Source organism: Athene noctua, chromosome 2, assembly GCF_965140245.1.
Source record: "Athene noctua chromosome 2, bAthNoc1.hap1.1, whole genome shotgun sequence".
Classification (NCBI taxonomy): domain Eukaryota; kingdom Metazoa; phylum Chordata; class Aves; order Strigiformes; family Strigidae; genus Athene; species Athene noctua.
The window spans coordinates 46,519,098-46,545,840 of record NC_134038.1 but is presented as its reverse complement, the minus strand read 5'-3'; the positions used below and the strand labels follow the sequence as shown (position 1 = coordinate 46,545,840).

The following is a 26,743-nucleotide window of genomic DNA, read 5'->3' as shown; positions in this document are numbered from 1 at the left end:
TTTAAATGCATCTAAATCCAAACAACATGAAAAAGGCCTAATCCAAACAGTCCAACATTCAAAGCAGAAAACTGCAATAAAACAACCCACTTGAATTTCTGGGCTTGCATTAAATACACTGGTGATCATACTGCTTTTGTTTATTGCTGAAGCACAGGAGATTCAATAAGGACATCAGTGTCAACTGTCACTGGGAATCACTGCTGGGTAGGTACCTTTCTACACAGGAATATGCTGTAATATAGAGGAACTTTTAACTAAATTTAATATATAATTCAGTTTATGCACATAAATTCGTATTTCATGCCTATCTCAGTAGCTATAAATTATACACCACATTCATCTTTTATCTCTGCTAACCACTATTTGCTACCAAAGTGACCCCCAAAAAATCCTAGTTTAAAATTATTACTTACACTTTTAAAAGAGATATTTAACTCTTAACACCATAGCTAGGCTAATAAAACTTCGCAATAGAATTATCATCAGGCCTATCTTACACAACTGCATTAGTTCTTACTGTCAAGAAGACAGTAAGTAGTAATTCCAAAACTATACTCCTTCAAACAACAGTTCAGTCCTCTTAAGTGTGAAAACAGAAATTCAAAGTCATGAAACCATGATTATTTAACACAATGAAAGGAAAATTGCATAAGAAAAGAAATAATCTTTACTTCTCTTGGTCATAAAACTGATGAAATCCTGTATTTCTGTCAAAGCTTGTACAGACTGCAGTTTGGTCATTCGACTTTGATACAACAAAGTATCAATACTGGAATAGCTCTGAAAATAAAGGGAGACAATGGAAGATTTCATATAAAGAATTTACAACATGGTTCTATTCAGTGCTCCACAAACTTAATATCTGATGCTGCTATATGTAATGCTCTACAACCTAACCTTTTTACAAGTAACTTAATAGCCTGTAATCTGATAGCTGCTCTGCTTTGAACAAGCATAGAGGCATATTCTAGCTGCAATTCTTGTCCTAATTTTTAGGATAGCCCTACAGTCTAATTAACACTTGGTAATGGATGGAACCTGTAACCTCTCAATGTAATACTCTCTTTTCAAGTTTATTCCAGGGACAAGAGGCTTCTGAAAAGATGAATGCAAAAAACCTGCTATTAATCTGAACTATTACCCTGAAAAATTTCTAATACATAAAATCAGCAAAACAGACCAGATTAAAATGGGAGGATGCACTCCGCTGGCTGGCTCACATCTCATCGCTGCAAGCACTGAATTCAAAGGAAGTTTTGTCATATGATTGGAAAGTACCTAAACTTCACTGTATTTGGGCAAGTGTTTCTCTCAAGTAACAGCAGCAACAGTTTTATTGTTCCATGAGTTTATACAGAAAATTATCATCAGAGATAGCAGAGATTGTTACCTGCATGAAAATCTGCATGCCATTGCTAATGTAGTATTTGGCTCTGTCAAAATCATCTTGCAGGATGTAAAGGAGACTAAGCTCTTGGCTGTAATGCATTTCTATAATGGCTTTCTTCTGTTCTGTCTTCATTGCCTCATCAATAAAAGTTAGCAAAGTCTGGTCATTTTCCCCACTGAGCAGTAACTTCAATTTACTGCGTATTATGTAGGGCAGATACGCTTCCTACAAGGTGAAAATACACTCTTTTATTTCTAGAAATGGCATATTACATGATCATTTTTTTGTTATCAGTGGCAGATCCAATAAATATAAAAATATTTTATGGTTTTCTTTTATGTTTTTCCCTTTAGACAAATTCCAATTTTGTAACAAATCACAGCAGTCTTTTCTGATAGGGTCAAGAAGCTGTTAGCAAATTCTACCAGTTTCAAAACCAGTAGTTTGGTAACTCTTAAAACATGAAACAAATAAAAGCAATAAAAGCAACAAGAACATTTCAAGAAGATGATGACAATAAAGCTGTTCCTTATATAATCAGCCAAAGACTCAAGCTAATAATTAAACATTGTAAAAACAGCAGAAGTAATTGCTTCAGTTATTTGATGTATCAGACTCTATGCTAATTTCCGTAATAAAAGTAACCTAAATAATTCAATTTATTTCCACCGACAATCACATTACTGTAGGACATCCCTACAGAGATAAAACAGTGCAGTATCAAGGAAGTGATTTCTAAACACCTGATAAAATGGATCATTCCATGTTTTGCTTAGGTCTGGAGGTTTTCCGCTATCGATATTAACAGTAGCACAATACTCCAGAGACTTCCACTCCGTGAGGTGGTCATAGCATTCCAGAGACGCAAGTTCCCAGAAATCCTTTTCTGCTTCTGTTGGCTCTCCATCTTGCCAGTCTTCTTGAGAGAGTGCCTAGGGAATGAATTTGAGGGGGAGGAAGGTTCTCATCTGGAATCTGACACTAGTTTCAATTCTAAGTCACTAGGAACTTATCAATAATTTATGTTCTCAAAAATACCTATCCATTTACCAAAAGGTGACAGCACCATTAAATGCAGAAAATTCAAGTTTGTCAGTATTTATATATAAATTCATTTCAGGTAGCCATCTTTAGTAAACCTGCATTTTCAAAGAGCAAATACTTTAAAAGAAGGTTAAAGAGATCCTTCTTCATTTTTACCAACTATAACTCAGATTTTCTTTGGCACGAACACATGCAGTTTGCTCTCTTGGGTGGTAGTGTGGCCATGGCATTTTATTTGTCTGCCTAGGTGACTGACTGCACATGTGAAGCTTTGTAACAAACAGTAAAAAGTTTCACGCTTTCTGCTCTGTTGTGACTGCTCATCTGTTCCCATGTCTTTATGGACTGAACTATCAATCAAACGAAACACAAGGGCATTTTAAACAATATGCTGCTTCTCAAAATGTTTCATTTTGACTTAAGTCATGAGAGATTTATGAAACAAAAAAAAAATAATCTTGCTGTCATTTTACCTCATCATAATATTTAGCTGCTCCAGCATAATCACTCCTTGCTTCTGCCAACAATGCCTTCTGTGTAATTTCCTTAGTCCCAATTTTACCACTGAAAATGCCACGAAGGACATCATAGTCCCCGAGAGATCGATAGAGCCTAGTAAAATTGAAAAGGGAAATCTTTTAACTAGTTGAACAGAGGTTTATCATTGTAAACATAAGCTATTTCAATTCAATAAGCAATAATACTACTGGCCTGTAATAGCAAAAAACTTTTTGGTATTTCTTATATAAGATTATAAATACGTATTTAACTGGATAGACTTCATCTTGTAGGGTAATACCTCAACTGTGGAAACTCCTGTAGTTGAAAAGCTATGAACAAGATCTTTTTCAGCAGTCTGACAGCATCATCAGGGTGCACAGCTGTTAAGTCTCACTACTCTAATTAAAAGATGGTAATTAACTGACAAGAACTGAAAAGCATATCTAATTCTAAATGAGGGAAAGACTAAAAAACAAAGAAATCTCCCAAGTCATAATGGCAGAATTCTTCATAAGCCAAACCTAAATGGGAGTAAATAAGTCTCAAATAAGAATTTACTTAGCAAGTTCAATCCATCTGACCACGTCTGGGGGAAGCTCTGTCCTTCCGCGTATCCGCTTGGCCGGGGGCTCCTCTGGAGGGAACAGAGCCATCAGGGCTTGCTCCAGAAGAAGGATGCCCACTGGCTGCTGTAAACTTGCAAGGCAGCTCGTGCTCACATTTGCTGAATCCAGTTCTAGCAGCTCTCTGTGCTGGTAACTTATTTCCTTTTATAAAGTAAAAGAAAACAACAGGTGTCTACTTGGCTCAAACAATACTGATAGTTACCTTTTACAAATCATCTACTTGGCATCCTGTTTCTTACAGTGCAAGCTTTGGAAATGAGCTGTTAAATCACCAGAAGTTCCCATCTCTGGGAAAACTTGAATTTTTTCCTTCTGTGCTGTTGCTCTTCAGACAGAGAACAGGAAAGAATAAACTTTGTCTGTCTTCAGGGCACAGGACAACTCTCTCAACAGAAAGACTCAGGAAGTAGGGGACAGGTAGATGGACACAATCACAGCCTCAATCTTCCATTTGTCAGCAGCATGGTACCTGCTACACAATAGCTGCATTTCACCTAATATATTGAGTAGTGAGTGCATCCCTGCCACAAGCCAAAGGTGCAATTAACCATGATATCTTCTCTGAGCTGGAGAATCTATACACTTACCCAGTTTTAGCATACCACAGCTTCCTATCAGACTCATTTAGTACCGTACTCATCTAGTCCTGACTGATTTAAAAACAAGATGGCATTTCTAGCAGGTCTAATTCAACTACAGAATAACATCTTTTTAAGAGATAAACATTCTTGTTTAGCTGAAGGGGTTTTTTAAATACTTAAATCATTATCCCAAATACAGGTAAATATATCAAGAAAGTAGCAGACAAGCTTATTACAGTCAGGTTTTTTTTTTTTTGAGTTTTGGTTGTTGCTGTTTTTTTTTTTTTTCACTTAAGAACCTAAAGGAAAATTGCAATAATATCTTAACCAAACAGGAATAAAAAATATCTACAACATGGAAGAGGGGTAATAGAACTTTCATTACAAGAAACAGCACCGAGTTTTAATTTTTGCCCTAAAATTTGATTTTTGCAACACAGTATGTTCAAGGATACTAGGTGAAAAAAATTGCTATTTGAAAATTGCAACAGGAGACTGAAAACAACCAAGTTACACTACTTTGATAAACAACAACCACCATAAAAACTGCAGAATAGGCATGTGGCATAAGCAAACTCATTACACAATTACACAGTTGAGACTCTCACACCAATTAACTTGTACTCAATTAAAAAAAAAGAGAAAGAACAGCTTCTTGTAGCCTCCTGACTTGCAGACCAAGTGGATCCCAATGAGGGGTCAGCATATGCTTCACCTGCTACTCAGGCAATTTCAATTAGTCGTTTCTATCAAAGCTGCACTTGTGCCCCAGACACTCCTTATGTACAGGCACACATTCCTTAACTGCCAATTTTTAGGAGTTATGTGAGGAACACAGGGCCAACTGTACAATCTAAAAAACTTAAGAATAGCTTTGCTAAGATAAGACCAAAACCCCTTTCTCTGGGATGCCTAGGAAAAAGTGTAAGAACTGTGCAAATATAACTGTATGTCCAGAGAATGAGTACCCTCCTAAACTCACAGCTCACAGACAGTCCCACATCAAATGAGGTATCCTTTTATTTAGTACATTTTGGTGACTGTTTGATCAGTTATTTTCTGAAAGCAGTGGAAATGTTCCTTATTCTGTATGCAATGCGTTTTGTCTTTACTTGCACCACATGTTCCAAGATTAGGATGGATGGCTTACAGGCCTCACAGGCCAGGTATCTCCATGGAGTCTATGTAAATTCTTGTGGGGTTAACTTCTTTTTTAGTATTTAGCTGGTTTTTAATCTGTCTTGAAAGCCAATCCCAGAGCCTCACAGTCAAGTTTAAGATTATACCTGTAGACAAAACCAGCTCCTTTTATCACCAAAATGCTCTCCTGATGTGACTTGAACCTGTAGAAGGCTAAAAAGTCAAACAAGAAGGAGACAGCAGTGAAGCAGAAGGCCTTTCTGAAACAAGCCAGTAGTTATACTGTTGGTATACAGGAACCAGAAGCTGTATTTCCAAACGGCCAAGCCACTAGGACAGCCTTTGTGAGCCAAATGACAGCACTGCGTACTCTCTCTCATGATCAATATGAACTCTATTCCCTGTTCAGGAAAAGACTTCCTCTCACTTTTATGCAGGGATGCTCAAATACACAGGCTGAAACTTGCCTTTGTACTGCTGCTGTTTTGTTATTGAATGGGGACAGCGTTGTAACAGTATCTCATTAAGACTAACTTTAACTTATCTATTTTTTGAGTTTTCATTTACATCTATTGAGAAAAAAAAGAGGCCTAACACAACTGTGTTATTAATAGGGTCTAACAGACAGCATAATTTGACACAAAGAATAATATCAAGACAGAGAACCAACAAATGCAGTGTCAAGAGGGAATATTAACAGATAGCTATTGTGAGATGCTGGCTCAAAAAATACCAAGACAGCCCAGAAAAATCCCCATAGCATTTGACCTTTTATGCAGCTGCACAGAAAAAAGTAAACAAGAAATTACTTTTTTTCAGATGTGTAAATACAAGTACTAAGAACCAAAGTTTGTCACTCTTTAAAAAGCTAGTTCAAACTAGATATTTATCTGTATTATGAATGACATCTATTGTCATGGTGTATTTAAATTCCCGTAAGAGAAAGAAGAAGCCATTATCCACCACTCAAAAAATATTTTGGAGACCCCTAAATTAGGTGCAACATTAAGATCAACACAATTGACAAGAAACATTAAATACACTGACAGTAAGTATGTAACAGGTACTCAGACAAGTTTTTTTTGTGTCCCTGAAAATCAGCGTAAAAGATGAAGTTCACAATCTATTCCAGGTCAGTATATGCTCACAGCAGAAAGGCTTGTGATTCCTTTCCAGTGAAACAGCTGTAGTGCATGCACTCACCCTTTGGTGGGAGTGAGTCCTTCCCTCATTACTGAAAACCCCCAGATAATTGCTTTAGGGAACTAATTTGAAAAAATAAATCAGAGAGGCTAACCACAAACAGTCTGACAGCTACTGATACCCTCAAGACATCAAAGTATTCCTCAGTAAGCACTTCCCAGAAACAGGAAGATAAGCACAGGACACCCAAGTAACCTTACCAATTGTTCTTGTGGCTTTCATTTAAAATCAAATCTCCTCTTGTTACTGATGCAATTAAAACATTAAAAGATGACTCAAATTCCACAGATCAGAAACTGCAGAAACCTTGAAAAATCAGTTCAGAGGCATGAATTACTTTGTTCACCTTAACAAGAGTCACTTGAAATATCCATCTGGTTAAAAATCCTCTTTCCATCTCTGTCTCAATTCCAGTAACAGTATTTAACCTTCACTACCACTGGGTTTATCACACATTCAAACAAAGACCTTATATTCAGTTACTTTCATGACACATAGCAGGATTTACCTGGATGCACGCAATGAATGGCGGAAAGTAAGACAGGCTCATATTCAGGAAATTATTGAAGTTGTTCAGCAGCTTCTGGCTGATGGCTTTTTTCTCAGAAGGAGTTTTAGACTTTTCTACCTCATGAAAAATTCCACCAAACAAACTGCTGAAAAGCTGCTTGGCAAATGTTGGATCTTTCTGTAAATTACAACAAAAGCAATAAGGCCACTGAATTTTACTGTGACACAATAAACTGATGAATAAAATTAAGAGATACAACCCACCCTGTACCTAATCCCTATTTGGACACTCTTTAGGAGTGGAATAATTAGTCTGGCATGCATCACACCTATGCCAGGAATTACTGTACTACCCATTCAAACCCCCATCTTAATTCTTCTGCATAAAGAAACTCCAAGACAATGTAGGTTTCAGGCCAGTGTTGGTGGAGAAGATGGAATTTAAAATTTTCACATATTCACAGTTCCCATTACAGGAACCAGACACCCAATATCATCTTACAGAAACCACTGCCAGTGAAGATGGTTTCAAGAAAAAACAGAAGACTCCTCAATGTGTGAGGAGACCTGAGCCTAATGTTAAGGCAGCTAACACAGAGACACAGACTGTGTACAGGCAGACTGTTCCATCTGAGATTTAAAGGCTTTCCTTCAACCCAGAAACACATTTGTGTGCGTAACATAATCCTACGCATCCTGGTCTGTTACGGGACTGAAGTTTCATCTAACTGTTGATCTAATGCTATTCAGATAACTTGTTAAGTGTGCTACTTCCTCCCTTTACACAGAGATAAGGGACCATCAAAAGAAATTAAATACAAAGGTCATCAGGAACACTCTGACTTCCCAAACGGTGTAAAATAGGATAGGCTCAGCCTATAGTTTCTATTGCTCTCAGGAAGGAAAAGAAATATTGGTTCAACTTTACTGAGTAGTCCAAGTCCAGTCTTAGCCACAGTAACTTCATTTGTATTTTCAAAATTCCCATATGCCATATAAAAGAATAAAAATGGCTGTTTTTTTGCTGTACTGTGGATATCCTTTGCAATAATGTCTCTAAAGACCACCAGCATCTGTTTCTCAAGCAGAGGAACCCAAAGACAATGGACAACAGCTGATGTCTCAGGACCTCAGAGTTCAACTCAACTGCTCAGGTGAGGGAAGTTACAAGGCAACTTGTTTTATCACTGCACCAGCCCAGGGGTAGGAGAAACACTCCCTCAGAACAGGCTCTTTAAATGCATATCACAGCGGTTGACTACAAAACAAAAAAATCAGTTTTGAAAGCAGTTGCCCAACTACACGTTATCTTTCCTACAAGAACAGAAAACTTCACAAATGACCTTTGAAAAGCAGACAGACCTGGGCAAGGCCCTGTAAAGGGGCAATGAGACTGTAGTATTCAATCTGGATGTCCGGAAGGTCTCCTACTCGGTAACTTCTGTACAAAGTAACCTGGGCATCATACTTCATCTTCAGCTCAGATTTAATCTCCTGAAATGCATTGTTCATGTTAAAAAAAACCCAAAACTTATTACTGAGAAAAAGCTATATCCAGATAAGACAAAATAAGCAAGAGCATTTCTGAAGTGTTTTATAAAGTTTTGCATAATTATTAAACAAATACATTTTCTGTATCATGGTTAAACCCAAAATTATCTTAGTCAATTAAAAACTCCAAAGACTTGTTCATAGACTTTCTTCAGACATTAACTTTTAATATTAATGCCTTGTAGTTCCTGCTTCCATATAGGCAGTATTTAAGACACTTTTAAAGAGAATGATTATGACTGACAGCTAGTGAGCTGCTATGGTTTAATAAGTTACTGCCTGCCAGCTGAGCCCCAGTAGCCCATAATATGCTGGTTCTCAGCCTGGGCCAGATGCAATGTAAAATTAGGTTCCTAAAGCTTAGTGGTTTATTTCACACTGTGGGATGGGGAGGGGAAGGAAGGATGAGCCTAGCAGAACTGATTCCTAGTAAAACTTAAACCAAAACATAATAAAACTGTTGTAAACTGCAGTTGTTAAATAGCTGCCCTGCCTTTTGCTGAGGCTTAAAGGAATACATTTAGACTGAACAAGAGCTACTACCAGATATAGACAAAACCTATCTCTTCCGCTGCCTTTCTTCCTTTTCATAGCACTGCTATGCTGTAAGGAAATCAGCAGTAAGTTTAGAGGCTCAGATTTTAACTACTGCTATTACCATTTAAACCAGCAGACAGTGGCTGAATATACGTTGGTAGAATGGAAGAGGGAAACAGAAGAAAGATTGAAGATTTTTTTTCTCTTCTGTGAACCCGTTGTCATTTTCCTCTTTGAGCTCATTTTTCTTCTACACAACTTCAAAGGGATGATTTTCAAAAAACTTTCAAGAGAAATATGCTGATAGAAATTAGGACTCTGCTAAAACTATTTCCAAATACTTTCTTGCTCAGGAACTAATTTTTCCTGGTTTGCCCCATCAGATATTGTAGTAACACAAGTCATTGAGTTCCACATGTGTTTATGTGCAACAAATCTCTTGAAAAGTTTAAGGGGTCCTGACAGCATTCATAGTCTCTTCTAGTCTTTCATTGTGGAGTATCATGAGGGGTTTTGTTGGCTGTATTTCGACTGTCATACAGAAAGCATTTACAGGTTCTCTCTTGCAGGGTGGGAGGAAGTGGTAGCTTTAGCCTGCAAGTAAATATAAATTGGCTAAAAAAGGTATTTGTGTGGTTCTTCCAGACATAAGTTCTGTTTACACAGTTGTCTGCAGCTACAAAGAATTATTAGAGTGTCTCAGACAGGTAGCTCTCAATCCTGGGTTCCTTTGTTCTTGGTCTAACTGCTATCATTTTTGGACAATAATGTATGTTATTTTTAGTACCATGAACCTCTGAAAAACTGTTACAGAGCTTAAAAATACTTAAACTTATTGTAAGTACGTAACACAACCAGGAAACCCACGTAGTACTAAGTTTCTGGCCTTGATAAACACTCAGTAAATTATTATTACTGACATCCCTTCAGGTTAAAAGTACGCAACAGTTCTGGTTAATCCACCAGCTGTACCACGTTTTTGAGTTAACCTTCACACACTGGATAATGTTCTCCAACTACTTCTGCAGAGCTTCAAGGCTCCTAGTTTCAAGGATGACAACCATAAAGAGCTTCCCATAGCTGTTAGGGACTTCCATCCCATAAAATCACTTCATACACATTAAAGGGGTAAACAGGAAGCATTATCATCCAGCTCTTTTCTCACTCATGACAAGTAACATCATTTAGCTCTAAGCACTTAAATAGCATGATTTCCAAAGAAAACCTTCTAAGCACTTAAATAGTATGATTTCCAAAGAAAACCTTCTAAAGCCCTTAAAGTAGCAACCAGTATCTTACACCTACCCTTTCTTCACAAAGTTACTTCTAGAGATGACATACAAGACTGCAAATGGCACTGGGACTTAAGGGTTATTTGGAATAACAAACCTTTTCTCTTTTCTGTTCGACCACACCTTTTCTAGCATAAATCAGACTGAGCTTCTCTTGGTCCTTCAAGAAACGTCTCCGCAGTCTTAGAATTTCTGCTCGTTCCTCTATACCTAGGGAACACACAATAATGTCCACAGCTTTTCCTTTCTGAAGCAAACTTCAGATTTAAGACAAGAGCGTCATATAATGACACACCATCTTTGCATTTACTAGCTTACCAGCTAGTCTTCTAGGTTTCATATCCAACAACTCAGTGCAAGGCCTTTCAACAAGATGGCCAAACAAATTAGGGTGTTCTTAGGAGAAGAGGCAATAAGCATTTATATAAAAACTTCAAATACATCAATGAGATATAACGGTCAAACTACTGTACCAGAAAAGGTACTAAAATTAATGAACAAATTTGCCCCGCATGACAGATTTATTTTAAGCTCTCAATAGGCAAGTATGGCATTTGCAGCATATTCCATAAAGTATATAGCTCCCTACATAAAAGAGGTGCTAAATATATTCAAAGATTGTGTAATAATAGTATCATACTATATTTTTAAAGTTACTGTTACAGAAATGTCACTGGATCAACTCCTGCTCAGGACAGTCATGGAGAAAGACCACTTCACTGACTGTTCAATTCAGTCCATTTCCTAGGAAGAGTGAGCAAACAAAACCATACCACTATAATTGGTATTTTCCTGGTAGAAGATCAGGGACCGACTGAAAGGTAGACTGACCTCTCTGTTTCTGCAGTTCAGCATGGTTCATTCAAAACTGCCCTGAAACACCTCTCAGGTATTCAAAAGGTCAATCTTTATAGCTCTCTGCCTGAACTCCTACTCTCAACATTCCACTCAAAATTTCAATGACAAGGTAGACAAGGATTAGTAGGGTGGAAATGGGGACAAGGAGCCTAAGTCATTCCAGAACAGTACTGATATTTTTCAGTACTGGGTGGATGAAGGAGCATTCTCAAAAAAGAGCAGGTAATTCTAACAACAGATTGCAGTATATTGCAGACCATGTCTGCACAGCTGAAATGGTTTGGAAAAAAATATGTTTAAAGAGGCCTCTTTAAACAGATAAGCAGTTAAATTTGAAACAGAAGGGACAGAACTTTCTGACATTCATGCTACCATCATCTTAGGAAGAGGTAGGAATGAGAAGATCACACTAGCTGGTTTCTTATCCTGTCAGTTCTTTTGTCTAGTAACATAGAGTTTTGTAATTCCTAGCACAATCCCAGCTTTTTGCCACACGTTACGTATTGCCACACACTCCTGGAGACAAAAATCTCTTAAGCTGAACCTTAATTAGAATGTCTCAAAGATAACAGACTGCCAGCCAAATAACTGACAAAGATGGTCTATAAAAATGTAATTTTTATATAGAAATTGCATCATAAGGCTTACAGACCTTTAGTTTTGCTGTCGACCTCATCTCCAGGCAAACCCAACCTTTTTTTCCCAAAATCTGGCCCCACTGGTTTAAAGGTGGCTTGTTTAAATTTTTCACTCCGTTTGTTAACCAACAGCATGGATGATGACAAGGATTCCAAGGATGAAGGAACTGTATATTCTGCCAACGTGTCAATGCTACTTCCAGTTAGCCAATTAAAAGAACTTCTACCACCTGTAAAAGAAATGATACAAAAGCTGTAACATATCCACATATAAATCAAGTGTAAAACATCTAGGAAGCAGGTCATTTTCCTCCACCAAAAATATAATTTTCAGTGTTTATGGGCAGAACAGGTTTCAAGCTGCTAGGTAAGAAACAAACTTCGTTTACATTAGGCAGAACATAAAATACAAATGAGACTAATAAAAATGCAACTGGATGTTTTTTCTCATTAAGCAAAAAAAATTCAAAAGCCCTTGAAAACAAAACATTTAATGCATTTACACTTTTAAATTAAAAATTCACATGCAACAGGAATGAAGAGAATTAAATCATTCCTGTAGCAAACAAGAAAATTCCTGAAGACACTGGTCTGGACTTACCAACATGCTGGGTAGGTGTAAATTCATATTGCCGTTGGGTAGCCCTCACTCGACCACCAAGTGACCCAGAAGCAGAAAGGGATCTTTGTTGTGATAAATTCCTGTGGATACTCTGGGAAGCCTGAGTCTCCACAAACATAGGTGTGAGCACAGTACTTTGATAACGCCAGTTGGAATCAATTACAAAGTCCTATGAACACAGAAAGATTTTAATAAGAACAGTAAGAATTGAGGCTTTTTGCCTTCCTTCAGACAGAACAGCAGAAATTAAAGTACAGAATTTAAAGCATCATCTCAAGTACAGAAGCAGAATTTGACTATTAAAAAAAAAAAAAAAAAAATCAAACACCACCAAACACATAAAAGTTCTCCATAACTCAGCAAAAAAAAGCTCACTAATTTGGACTGGTCAGATCACCTGAGGACTGATTTACAGCTCTTGTACCAGTATTCCCATTTCTTCACAATTTTTCTCCAGCTTATACTGCTTCTCTCCATCACCCTCTTCTTTAGGTACTCTACACATCAGATATGCTTGGTATATATAATTACTTTAATTAAATCTTTTTTTTAAAAAAAAGAAAGCAAAATAATTGCCCCCCTCAAAATCATTCAACTTCTGATACAGTGTGTAACCCATGATTGTTGCAGCTGTTAGCTAAGGAATACAAAATGCGCTTTCAAAAAATCTCCTTCATAACACTGTTCTTGCTCAAGTGGTAACTACATTAAGGAACAGAATTTGTCACATGGCTGCACACAGGATAACACATTACAATTCACCTGAAATTTGCATTCAGACAGTGGATGTTCAAATATTTTTCTGGAATAATCCGGGCTCTTGCTAGTCATTTCAAGCAGAAAATTTGTGATTAGACTCAAGTAGTGTGTTTCAATCTTGGTGGAATATAAAGAATTTAACAATGACAGCATACGATCAAGAATATTTGTGGGTAATCTTGTCTCATCACTCCAAAAATTCCTAACAATTAATCTGCAAAGGCAAGGAATAAAGTTATTCTTGGTTATCTGCAAACAGAAAACGCAACACTATTAAAAAAGCCAAGTTAAAAAAAGAAAGACCACAATAAAATTATAGAGCTTTTAAGTAACCCTTTCATGTCACAGATCTTCCATTGAATTACACCAAATTCCTGATTCATCTGTCATGCTCTATGCCATTTGACTGATATTAAAGGTTTACTCTGATATTAAAGGTTTACTCTGAAAAAATTATTTCTATTGGATTCTTTTCTTCTTGAGAAGTGCTATGGGTGGATAAGCACACAGATCTCCACTATCTTTTGCTTCATCGAAAATTTTTTTTAAATCTACCATGCTCCAACGTCTATTTTTGTTTGTTCGTGTATAGTGAGGGCCTTCTTGTTCAAAAATTCTAGAATATTAAAAGCAGAATTAGGTCTAACATACTGAAACAACTTCTCCACAGCTTAGAAGTTTGCTCAAAAGCTCTGTGCTTCACTTAAACTTGGTGTATCAGTAGGGGACACAAGTTTATAAATTAACTTATTGGAAGAAAAATAATGTTATCTCACTATTACTCTTTTATATTAAAATACTTTAAAAAACCTTTAAGGATCAACTGTTCTGTTATAAAGAAAGAGCAAGCAATTTAAGGATTTGTTACTTTAGTCAGTCATCACAACACTATTTACTCACTGCAGTTCAGCATTCTCATCAATTAGTCCTTGAAGCAGCATTTCTTTTGCCAGTTTTAGTATTTCCTGAGAATCATCATCTGCTTGGCTTTCTGGATCACTAATGGTAGGAGAAAAACATCTCTTAACTTCTCTCAAACAATCCATAGTAAAATAAGAGGATGAGGATGGTGGAAGGAAAGGAGGAGGAACATGCCCTTCTCATAAAAATCTCAAACTGGCATGACAACACTATTTTATTTTTTTTAATTTTTCATAATATGATGTCTTCATGGCCAAGAATTCATGTCTCTCCACTACTTAAAAAAGAAAAAAACAGAAAACTAAGTAATACATGTTAAGTATTTATTACAAAGGCCAAACAGAAGTAATACTGATTTTGGAAGGTTAAAACTGAGAAAAAGGCAGAGAATTAGCTTTTCCCAATTGACACTGGAGTAAAAACTGACAGTACTTTGTCTTCAATAACTATCCATTCAAATAGTTACCCTCAGAAAAAGCACATAATAGAACCCAAGTTCTTTAGATGATTCAACAGCAACCTGCTGGTCAAACTGACTGTTCCCTACTCTAAGGGGTCAAACAGAAAGAACATCTTATTACTATCAGATTGAAGGGATCCAGCTCATGCCTTAATACACCTTCTACTTACAAGCAAATTTCTCTAGTGTACAATTCTTACTAGTTACAAATTCTGGCAACAAGAAAAAAAGAAAGGGAAACATGAGAGCTAAGACCACTTATGCCACCATGCTGTGGTGATGCAACATCCTAGTTCTGGGCTAAAGTTCAGGTCTAAGTATTTGTCTCCTAGTGGAAGTGATAAAACTGCCATTAAAGGCTAGAGCTACTCGGGCAACCCACAGGCTCTACCCTTCTGAGAACTGGAAAATCCCACACCGAGGGCCATGAAGTGGGAAGACAGTGTTACAAGCACTTGCACTCTGCCTGTGACAAACCGCTGAAAGACAGTATCTGCAGTGAATACACACCTGTAATTATCGTAAATCCACATCAGAATATCATACATGCGCTGTCGACATATTACAGAAGGGTGAGAAATGAACCCTGTCACTCCAGGAAGAAGTTCTTTAAGTTCGAGTGGTTTTAATTTAGACAGCATCTTGTACACTATATCCAAACAAACCCTTTGCCTTTCATCATCTCTGAAGAGAGGAAAAAAGAATAGTTACATTGCTTTTCTCTTCACTGCTACATACTGATCCTCTGGTTCTGTTTAAGTTTTTGCAACAATGTTTGTTTTTGCATAAAGGGCTTTAGGTAAATACTTCTAAGTTCAACCTAAGAGAAAGAACATAATTAAACTAATATATACTACAGAAATTCAATCCCAGTGGTGTTTCACCTTAACCCTATTTAGGGTTTTTTTGTTTGTTTTTCACAGTGAGCTAACCATCTTAACTCCCAGATTCCATTAGCTCAAATTAGGAAAGCAGTGACCAAAAAGTGAACATGAATTATAAATGCTTCTGAATGTAAAAATATTGTGGCCAGCACAGAAAATGTTATCAAGAAATTCAGACTGTGCATCCACATTTGTAATCACATGTCCACTCACCTATGATTCATGATCTGGATAAAGTCTTTACTCTTTAACTGCAAGTGGAGATCAGGTACTTCTTCCGCCCGGTACATTATTACTTCCAGACAGTAGGTTTTCATCACACCATGAAGTTTGGGTATCAAAAATAATACTGCATTCACAAACCTTAACATAACCAGAAGCCCACAAAGAAAAGCAAGTTATTTTCTATTACTCCTCTAAATCTACAATGAAAATACCATGTAAATCATGACATACCTGTCAGCAAGAGGTGGAAAATTCTTAACTACTTTATTCAAGCATTGAATAAACTTATCCTGTTGGGTGTTCTGATGGTGTTTTAATTGTCTTACAACGCAATCATAAACTGGATCTTCAAGTACCTGAAAATGAGGACAGTAAGACAAACACAGCCATGAAATTCAGTCACCTTAATGACACACAGTTCTGCTGCTGTACTGTTTGATTCTAGTGCATTTTGCTAGGTAAGATCCACCTGCCTCATCTTGGCATTTATGGTGCTTCGTGGCTGCTGTACAGCTACACCTGGCTAAAACAATACATTTGTGGGCTTCCTTTGATTGGTTTGGAACCAACACCTCAATTTTGAAATTCAAGTTGCTTAGTATGCTTATATAAATAAGTAGCTTCTCCTTCAGTATGGCAAATTTCCAATTAATGAATATAAAACAATAGAAATTTTTAGTGAAAAAGGTGAAAAATAATCAACTTTCACTTAATGGCAAAGAAAGAAGCTGTGTATAGGATAAAATATTTGCAGCATCTTTGCTCATTTATTCAAAATACTGCTTATAATGGAACTTGGAAGACTGTGAAAGAGAAAACTGCAAGAATTCAATTCATGAAATATGCTCTACAAACTGTGAAAGAACAACCAGAATGCAATTAAGTGGGGAAAGAAGCATGAATAGCGGAGATGGAAGTAAGAATAACCTACAAGGTCAGACTAGTAATTCACCTTGCCAATATCTTGGTATTTTTGTCTCCAATATCAGCTGCAGTGATTTAGAGGGAGTACATGAAGACTGGCTGCATTTTGCCCTCTGTTTTTCTCATACAACCCAACATGCATTAATCCTTAGATTAGGGATTTTAGAGCATATGTTGTTGTCAACTGTTTTTAGCACCTGTTCATAGATTTTTTTTTTTTGGTGTGCATGAATTTGCCTAAATTTGTCTTTGAAACTGCTGATGCTACTTACCCGTAGAACCTCTTCTAGCAACAAATTCCAGAAATTCACTAACTGTTGTGTAAAGAAGTGCTTCCAGCATCTGTCTCAAACTGATTTCTGTGATGATCAAGCACTATCCCCTAGTTATACTACTGCAGGATTGAGTATTGTTGTTTTGCATTCACCTTACTCACTACCTAGAAAATAACTGGATTTAAAATGAAATACAATACTTTTAAATTTTACATTAAAACTTGCAAGTTATTAAACATCCTCAGATACAGATATTCAAAAGGTAGTCTCAAACCTCCCAACTTGCAATTTTTTATTTAAAAAAAAAAACAAAAAAACCCCCACAACTTTGAATGACCATGCCAGTGTTGCTGGTTGGCAAAAGCTGAACAAAGCCTCAGAAAGAGACCATTCACTGTCAGCTCCAAAATGGCAAGACAAAAACTCTGCCCTTGGTCTGCTCTCAAGTTCTTTTCCTCTTGAGTTAGTAGTTTAAACTTTTAACTCAATCAGTTGAACAAAGACTACTGAGTTTTAAATATATTTCTTTTTGGAGCTTGAGTAGTCATATAAAAGATGTACACAGAACTAAAACCGGAACAGTCAAACACACAATACAGTTGACTTACATTTTCTCTCTCAGAAATGTATTGAAGGGCAAGTCCCAACACTTCTGCTGCAGCTGCATAAACTTCTTTATACTTTAATAAACCCATGTTGCTGGTCAAAGCCTGAAAATACCTAACACAAAAGGAAGACCTGCACGTAAGCCACTATTTCAGCATCCAATTTTAAACTGAAACAAAAAACTCACCCGAGCTGCCCAGGCGAACAGCGACTGCTTTTAGAAGAGCTGAATATAGCACAACATGGATTTTCCACCTGCTGTGTCTCAAATACCTGCTTTGGCAATTCCTGACTGTTAATTCCCATAAAACTGCAACCCTGGGGCCCACTGTAAAAAAAACACCTTACATCCTTCTAGATATTTTCCTTAATAAATGTGGTCTGCACCTTGCAGCTAGAAAAGCATTGCATCTGACAGACAATAGCAAAGGGATGATGGGACAAAAATCCAACAAACTAACAATCCAGTTCCCATACTTTATGCTAATAAATTAGACTTTTTATTTTTGTCTTAAGCTTTCATCAAAATCATTCACCAAAAAGCTGCATTTCTTACCTGGCACGATCTATTTCACACTTTGGGTCAAAAGGAGGTAAATTGTTAGCAAGAACAATTCCCAGCAGCTGAATTCCCACTGAATTGTCTTTTGTATCAGGGTCTCCACTAGAAAACTTTTCAAATATTAAACTGTTGGATAAAAACACAGAAGTAATGATATACACAAAACCCCCAAAATGTACACACCATATCACTCACTCTCCGTGTATATACAAGATATATACATACATACAACCCCACCAAAACCAGCAGAAAGCAGTTATTCAGAAAGTAGTAAGTATTTAGTTTCAATGAAGAAGTCTTTGCAAAAAAAAAAAACCAAAAAACCACACAACAAAAAGAAACTAGAAAGACACCATAAGCCCACACAAATTCTCTACAACAAGTTCAAGAGCTCAGCAGATCACAGAAGTCTTAGTAAGAGTGCATCAATATTCAGGGCTAATATCCCAAACTGCAAATAAAATATAAATCTTTGCAGTAAGTCTCCTGTTTTTTTTGCTGCTGTTGTAATCCTCCACTTTTTCCCTGCATCTCTCCTTGTTATTTTGCAAATTAAGTTACAGCCTTTGGAGAGTTCAGTTATGTAGTTCTGCTCTAGGGACAAAAGTTTACTACCGCAGATTAATATACCTTTTAATCTCCTTTGATAATGTTCACTTACATTCTTGAAATATTGATACAAGAAAGCAACTGCCTAAATACTTACCTGTAAGGTATGGAGAGACAGTTCTTCCAACACTCTATAACTGTCTTTATGATTTCCAGGTTGTGTCTGAACACAGCTCTTTTTTGATGAAAGGCATTCTTCATCAAGAATTCAAGCAATCTGTTAGCTAAAATCTCATCCTTAATATTCCCCTGCAGTGAATAGCAGCAAAAATAAACATAGTGACTCCAACATGAAGACATATACTGTTTTATGAAAGCAAGTAAGCAAGCTGTTTTTGGAGTTAATATCTAAAAGAAACAGCGGACCAATGTAGAAAATTATTATAAGGTCATAATAACAAACTCACTCATTCCTTACCAAATAGTCACAATAATAATAAAAATGAATATGACATTTCCTTACTTTGGGAGTGGTTACACTTGTCCAGGAAAGGATAGTAACTACTATTTCCACTACCATGTAATGAATCCCTTCACCTCCATTATTCCCAGAAACAACAAGCTGCAGCAATGGACCAAGCCACTGCTTTGCATAAGGTCGGAAAACCTATACAAAACAGGAGAATCAGTTATCAAGTACATATTATCCAACTATTCAATAACCTGTTTTTCAATAATCACTACAGATAAGACTGCTAAATCAAACTCAGCACTTAACTTTATTTGAATACTTGGTTAAAGGTTTCTAAGTAGAAGTGAGGAATGAAGTTATTGATTCTTTAAAATAAAAAGCTATTTTAAGATTTTTGTGGTTGCTGCTTCAGAGGTTAATTATTTTGCTAAGGCCCACATAATATGGCTCTCACACAGAAAATCTGTCCCTAAGGGATTTGAAAGAGTACGCCATTCATCTACCCTTCCACTTCAGTCAGCTTTACTAAGAAAGTAGCATTAAGTGGGTAAAAAGTCTCTTGAATTAATTCTGTAATAGAACCTTTTTGCAGTTTGGATTTAGAACGCTTTAAACATTATACTTTGAAATCACTGTATGAAATAGGATGAGAATGTTTTACCCAAGAATGAGAATTAGAATACCTTTCTTCTCAGGTAAAGACACATTATGCTATCTTAGTATCTTTCTGCAACAAGAACATCATTTAGCTTGAAGGGTTTCCAGAAGACTCATCTGTGACCATTAAAAAATCATCACATTTACTTCTGCAAAGATGGCAAACATAATCAGCCATACCTCTTGCCCAGTATCAATGAATCAATTACTTATAGTTTACAGAAGACACATATTGTGGACACCTTCTACTTACAGAAGTAGAGTCTGGGAGAAAAAATGTTTCTGTTACATTCAAAATACTGGCACTATCTGGAATTTTGGGCTATGAATGTGCTCCCTTTTATCATGGCAAAATATTAAATTTGAATGCCCCAGAAGTCTCAGCTGGGTAAAGTATTTTACCCCACAAGAGTTCTTATGCAGTTGATATTATAATATGACCGGTCATGTTAACAGAAAAAAATATGACAGAAAATTACTTACATCCTCAGTATTAACAATAAGTTTTGCTATGAAGAGGCGAATATTTAGTGGTACCGATGGGTTTCCTAATTTGCCATGCAGAAATTTCATCCAAAGAGGAAGATCTTCTGGAACTGTCCCCTGAAATTTAAAAAGAGATGAGCAAGAATCAGCTCACTTCTTGGACCAAACATGCTACCAGGCCGAAAGCCCCCAGCTCTAGCCACACAGGTCTCATAATAATACAATAAAGAAAATTAATAAATGAAGGGATTCAACCATGACTCCTTTTTCTTGGTATAATTAGTGAAAAAACGCCAACTTTTTGGTTAATACTGACCTCCTCCACTTTGGGTGTGATCTGGTTCCTCTGCATGTGTTTAATGAGAGTGGTCATAGAAGCCATACATTCATGTTGGTTAAGTTCGTCCATTTCCAATTCCATCTCATCATTTAAAACCATGTATTCTGTGGGCTCCTGGAAAAAGTGTTACTATAATTAATAACAACACTATTTTTTTTAGTCACGATAATGCCATGAGTCATTCTGATCTTATCTGTGACTACAAAGTTGACTACATGTTCAGGGTGTGCAACAGAGAATACAGCAAATGGGTTGTTCAGACACCTCCCAAAGTGATATACCAGCTGTGCACATCTTTTACTTTGCGCCAACAGATGTCAACTTCATGCTACTCTGACTTTACTACCTGCCAGGATAGGTGTGGCAACGGCTGGAAGTAGGAAGAGTTAGCTGAACCTCACAGAAATTATTTCACCGGTGAAAGAATGTGTTAACATCTTCCACAGGGGGAAAGCCCTGTTTTTATGGATGTGTTTTTTCATACTGACTAGCAAGCACAGCAGCTCTCTCTTCTGCTCCACAGAATAAATTATGAAAGAAAATAGTTAGAAATTATATTACTATCTAAAGCAGATAGAAAGTACATTTCTGGTTAACTTCACTGCAGCTAAACCACCTTCTTGCTCAAAAACATAGAAACAGTTTATCTTTACCAATGTTAACTGTTATTTTGACACATTTAATCTTCAGTGTCTATGATACTTTTACTTTCTTTCTGTTTTATAGCAAATATCGATCTTATCAGTATTACTGTTGACAAGACATCTCTTGATTGCAGAAGCTTTGGAAGACATTAAATGCTGTTCTTTCAAGAGTAACAGTTAAATACAAGGTGCCACAACAGGGATTTAAAAAGAAGTGTTTGATTGTTTATTCCATGCATTTGATACAAAGAGCCTGGTCAAGTGTCTTCAAAGAGCAAACCAAGAGGGAAATGAGGAAACCAGGTGCCTAACAGCAAAACACAACCATCACAGGATACTCTTAAGTGCACACAAAGTCACAAGACACCTTTTTACAACTTGGGTTGGACTTCACTCATGTTACTCAACTTTAGAAACCCAAGTAGGGCATTGCTTTTCTTCAGCTGTAGACAGTGGAGAGAGGGAAGAATGACCAACACAACACAGCTCAAGTCCCCTCCCTCGTCTTCTGGAGTAACCCATTCTCAGTCAAGTAGAACAAATATAGACTAGAAATTTCTCCTTCTCAACCCCAATAAACGTACGCAATTTCTAGAAAGCATAAAGCATTTTTTCCTCACAGCATGTCACTATATTACCTTTCTCCTGAAACGAGCATTGCTAGCTGTAACATCTTGGGAGCTATAAGAAAAACCTTGGACTCCAGTAGAAAAATCAAACTGACTCATTTCCTCACTCAAACTGCTATCCATCATGTATGATGCAGAAGCTAAATACTTGGGTTCATCTAAACAGGAAAAAGAATAGACCATTAGTCAAGGTAATTACAAGAAGCAAGCCTTTATTGGCCACTAAAACTTGAGGGTGGGTGGGAATTAGTTGTTAGATGAAGTACACTGAATGCTTTTATTTGTTCCTGCTACTGTAGAAGCCAATTAGCAACACATCAATTGAACACTGTATGAAAGGTAAGAAGGCATTTTTTTCGTAGTTGTAAATAACTTTCGTACCTGGACCACTATTCCCTGCATCCCTGGCCACCTTTCTAATAGCAATGTACCGCTTCTTCCTTTCCAGAGGCACCTAAAAAGCAAACAATAAAGGTTGAAAATTAGGGGGTTTTTTAAATGTATGGTTTATTTATAATTATTTATTTACAGAAAAAAATGATCAAAATCATTTAACATGAACAGAAATCCCATGTTGTAAGTGTTTATAATTAATGTTACAGAACAACAGCTAAATTACTTATTTCTACAAGCATTCCTTAACAGAGTAAGTGTGCTAAAAATTGTATTTACAAACACTGCAGGTATGTTCTAAATTTCAAGTCCGGATTTCTCTCAGAAAAATACATTTTAAAATATTAGAGGCGCACTCCATTTTTTATTCACCACAGAATCCTCTTTCTCTGTATCTGAGAACTGACCTGGTCTACAGTGACTACACTGTTAAAGCCATATTCATTTTTTTACTTAGGAACATTAAAGCCCAGAAATTCCACTCACCCACTCACCTCAATTTCTACAGGAAATGTATACTGATGCTTCAGGTCTATCAAATTTTCAAAAATCAGCAAGTTCTGCAAACCCAAGAATGATTGGAAATACCAAAATTATAATGCTACATAAAATAACAATTGCTCTGAACACATTTTATTTTTTTAAAAAAAAACAACAGATCAATATATAGTCTAGAAAATACAGCAGGTTTTCTCTTACAGATCAGCACTTTCAAGAAAATTTTGCTATTCAACTACTCAAGAATTCATAGCACAGACAGTGCGCTCTATAAAGAGGGCATGTCTTATTCTGGTATATTACAAGCACTGGAGAATTTAAACAACAGGGTTTTTTCCTCATGTTTCAGAAAACTGATTGAGAGTAGAGGGAAAACTGGGTAAATCTATCACTACCTCACCCATTTCCAAACAGATGGTAAAACCTTCATCAGCGATTCAAATTGCATGAACGGTGCAAGGAAGTCAGCTACGACTCCTTCTTTCTCACTAGGTACTTTGTTAATGCAATTGCATGTCATGCAGGTTTGATTCTTTGATTTATTGCAATCAGGTAAAAATCACTTTGTGTCTCATGCTCTTTGGAAGCCTTCTAACAACAACAGCAGCTTCTCACCTTTTCTGTTTTTTCGGTAAAAAGAAAGCCTTGATAAAATTTACTTTCAGTGAAGACACAACTGATAACAGCAATAGCACAATTATATGCTGCACAGTGGTACTGTCTCCTCTTCTCCAAGAGCTGACTCTCTCCTGTCATGTTTTCTGTAAACGCATCATAGCATGACCTTAAAATACAAACAGGCAAGAAGTCTTTTAAGAACAGGAAAAGCCCCAATCAGAGACCAGTGAATCAACACATTAAGATACATCTATTATTATAGCAGTGTCAGATTAAACCACCTCAGACTTGTTCAAGTTCTCTGCAGGTACACTGCGCTAAAATGGAACCATTCAGCAGTGACAAAGACAACTTCCCCAAGTATTTACACAGCAGTCCTTAACATCAGGAATACAATGATGGGCCATTTTCAAATAAAATGGAGATATGTTTCAAAGCATGCATAAATGTCTCTCACAGTGCTTTCCCAAGAAATAATAAATGGACAGGCATGTTAAACTATAGATAAGCCAGAGAAAACCAGTTTAGAATGCAATTTTTATAGGTCTTTTGCCCATAGCCATTTAGAGATCTTCTGCAAATCACAGCCAAGAAATTCTTTAAAAGTCCTCAAAGGACACAGTATTGTAAAATAAAACAAAACAAATTAAGAGCAATTCAGGCATCTAATATTTTTTCAGAATATTAAACAAATAAAATAATATTAATTAGCATATATATATATTCAGTATCTTTCGTCCCCCTCTGCAATGGTGATTAAACCAAACTATACCTACTGGGTGTGCTGCTGCATTATGAAACATAAACAAAATTCCATCCCATTTTCTCATCAATCATATAGATACTTATCCTACAATACAACAACCATATTCCACATAAAAGTGTAAGTATACTGAAACTGAAATATAAAAACACAAATTAAAGGTCAAGAATCAGACCGAAAAGCAAAAATAAAACCACAAGCTTAACAAACAGAAATAAAAGGTAAAAACAGGAGGCAAAATCCTATCCTAACATAGGGCTGCAGTCTACACTAGAAATCGTTCTATCAATGCAGATTCAATATAGTGTATTCCATTTGAAATCAAAAGCTACATCACAGATTCATTTGTTCGAGGATAAATGTAATCTCCTGATTTATAAGGCATACTTAAAAAGTGTATCTGCCCAAAACCTAATTAGAAATTAAAAGGAAATAAAAGAAATAGTCTTACTTTATTAGTGTCTTGGTAAGTTCATTTCCTTCTACGCTCACGGAGCCACGGTAAGCTTGGTTAATTTTAGAGTCCTTGGAGTAAACATCCTCTTTTGAAAGACGCACATACATCACTTCTAGCAACTTGTAATACCCCATTTTCTTGGTGACTTGTGTATCAAAAGTATATTCATTGGACTGGAAACAAATAAGCAAAACCTCAGAAAGAGATTTCCTGGTTCCTGCCCTTCCTATATAGCTCTACAGTTACTCTAGTTTCTACCAAACAGCCTTCAGGCTTACTTCTATCTTCTAAAACAGAGAGAAGAGCTGATGATAATAGAACTGACAGATTCTGAGTTCTTGGGTAATACAGTTATCAAAACTACATTGACCTGCTCTTTATCAGGTGAGCTGTCATAACTACAGTTGGCTTAAATCATTATAGTGATGTTGAAGTAAAATAAGCAGAACACCAAGTAATGGCTCAGACTCATGACAACCGTAAGCAAAACATACATACCTGTCACCATACTGAGTATTGTTTATGAGTTTCTCTATGCATCTCACTTTGGTGCCAGCATTTACAGCAACAGAAACATGGCAGGGGTGACTCTACAGAAGTCTTAGTTTTAGCATTTTGTTTTTAATAACTGTTATTAAATTTGGATCATTTCAGCATTTTGTTTGTCCTGCTGCCTTTACACAGCTGCATCAGCAAAACCATGGGAGTGAAGGACTACAGCAAGAGCAGAGATCTCCACTGACAACAAATCATTGCATGTAACTATAAACTGGAGGACAGGCTATAAATAGAGCAAGGAAGACCTGTGCTCCTAATCCCTTGCTGAAGGATCTTTGCAATGATTAGATGTACTTCATTCTCTAGAAGTATGCCACCTAATTTAAAAGCTTTCATTACAGAGGCTGAGTATCTCTCTCCTAAAGTGTAGTAACGGGTTACAATTTTATACAGCTTTTATATTTCAAAGTTAGAATGGTTTTTTGCTTTTGACAGATCTTCAGACCCCTTTAGATATATATAGATAACATTCCAACTTCAGTTTTTGTACACAGTAGATATGCAAACATATATTAACTTCAAAGGAACAAGTGTGTTGGAGAATAAAGAAAAGCTTCTCAGTAATAATTGAACTATGTAATTGGCATAAACTTCAGCTCCAAGATACAGAAAACTGGGAAGGAAATGGTTTCAATTAGTGTTTCACTCAAAGTTAAGTAAGATGTACATACCAACACCAACATCTTATTAGACTTTCCCCAATTCTAAAAAAAAAATATTTCATACCTTTGTAAACCTGGAATTAAGAGTATCCATAGCCTGTACTATAATCTTCCCAAAGAATCCTCTCAGTGCATCCAAGCTGCAGTGCCACAAGAGAGTGAGTAGAGAGCGATCCACAAATGCTTGACGAGTAGTATTTGAAAGAAGTTCTTCACTCTGGAACATTTTGTGAACAGTGTCCAACAGTATCACTTGTTTGTCAGTGGTGCTCCTAACCAAGATGGAAAACTCAAGATGAAAACTCTTTTACCAGACTCCATTTAACAGCCCATCATAAATTGGAATGTTTGGTTTGGAAGTGACTGAAGACCTCTTCTGTGGACAGAGAATGTTTGTGTCTACAATATACCACCCTGGAAGCATTCAATTAAAAAATGTGCTATTTTCAAAGGGGTTGAACAAAGCAATTCACTCTCATTTCAAGTGTTATCAACTTAAGTGATCATGTGGCTATACAGAAATAGCAAATACAGGTATCACAAACAATTACTATCTTCAGCTGAATTCTGTTAGAACAAGCTCATTTACAGAAGGCTTTACAAAATCTTCCCAGGCACTGAAAGTGTCATCTGGAAGTTGATGCTGCTTGTTCACACTTCAGAAATATTTTGGAAATGTGAAGACAACAGCAAAATCTGAACTATTATGTAAAACTTTATGGCTGTGTTAGGTTTGTGTGTGGTGGGGTTTTTTTGGTAGTGGGAGTGGGGGCTACAGCAGTGGACCCTGTGAGAAGCTGCTCGAAGATCTCCTGGCTCCAAGCCAGACCTGTCTTTGGCCAAGGCTGAGGCAACTAGGGATGGTGGCTGTGCCTCTGTGACAACATATTTAAGAAGGGGAACCT

At 36.6% G+C, this 26,743-nt stretch overlaps 1 protein-coding gene across 1 annotated transcript in view; it reads right to left on the bottom strand.

The window, feature by feature from the left end:
* PRKDC (protein kinase, DNA-activated, catalytic subunit) overlaps window positions 1-26,743 on the bottom strand; it is an 86,428-nt gene that overhangs the window by 23,400 nt on the left and 36,285 nt on the right. The window contains exons 41-67 of the mRNA XM_074898990.1: window positions 25,903-26,110; window positions 24,613-24,791; window positions 23,396-23,564; window positions 22,777-22,842; window positions 22,271-22,343; window positions 21,899-22,047; window positions 20,593-20,730; window positions 20,274-20,393; window positions 19,185-19,328; window positions 18,819-18,970; window positions 18,107-18,238; window positions 17,553-17,664; window positions 15,977-16,101; window positions 15,734-15,883; window positions 15,147-15,320; window positions 14,156-14,254; window positions 13,259-13,469; window positions 12,476-12,665; window positions 11,889-12,104; window positions 10,476-10,588; window positions 8,361-8,492; window positions 6,997-7,176; window positions 3,497-3,705; window positions 2,911-3,049; window positions 2,137-2,325; window positions 1,394-1,618; window positions 675-783 (exon numbers count right to left, since the gene is read on the bottom strand). Of these exons, the coding sequence (XP_074755091.1) occupies window positions 675-783; window positions 1,394-1,618; window positions 2,137-2,325; window positions 2,911-3,049; window positions 3,497-3,705; window positions 6,997-7,176; window positions 8,361-8,492; window positions 10,476-10,588; window positions 11,889-12,104; window positions 12,476-12,665; window positions 13,259-13,469; window positions 14,156-14,254; window positions 15,147-15,320; window positions 15,734-15,883; window positions 15,977-16,101; window positions 17,553-17,664; window positions 18,107-18,238; window positions 18,819-18,970; window positions 19,185-19,328; window positions 20,274-20,393; window positions 20,593-20,730; window positions 21,899-22,047; window positions 22,271-22,343; window positions 22,777-22,842; window positions 23,396-23,564; window positions 24,613-24,791; window positions 25,903-26,110 (4,103 nt within the window). The remainder of the gene's footprint in view (window positions 1-674; window positions 784-1,393; window positions 1,619-2,136; window positions 2,326-2,910; window positions 3,050-3,496; window positions 3,706-6,996; window positions 7,177-8,360; window positions 8,493-10,475; window positions 10,589-11,888; window positions 12,105-12,475; window positions 12,666-13,258; window positions 13,470-14,155; window positions 14,255-15,146; window positions 15,321-15,733; window positions 15,884-15,976; window positions 16,102-17,552; window positions 17,665-18,106; window positions 18,239-18,818; window positions 18,971-19,184; window positions 19,329-20,273; window positions 20,394-20,592; window positions 20,731-21,898; window positions 22,048-22,270; window positions 22,344-22,776; window positions 22,843-23,395; window positions 23,565-24,612; window positions 24,792-25,902; window positions 26,111-26,743) is intronic.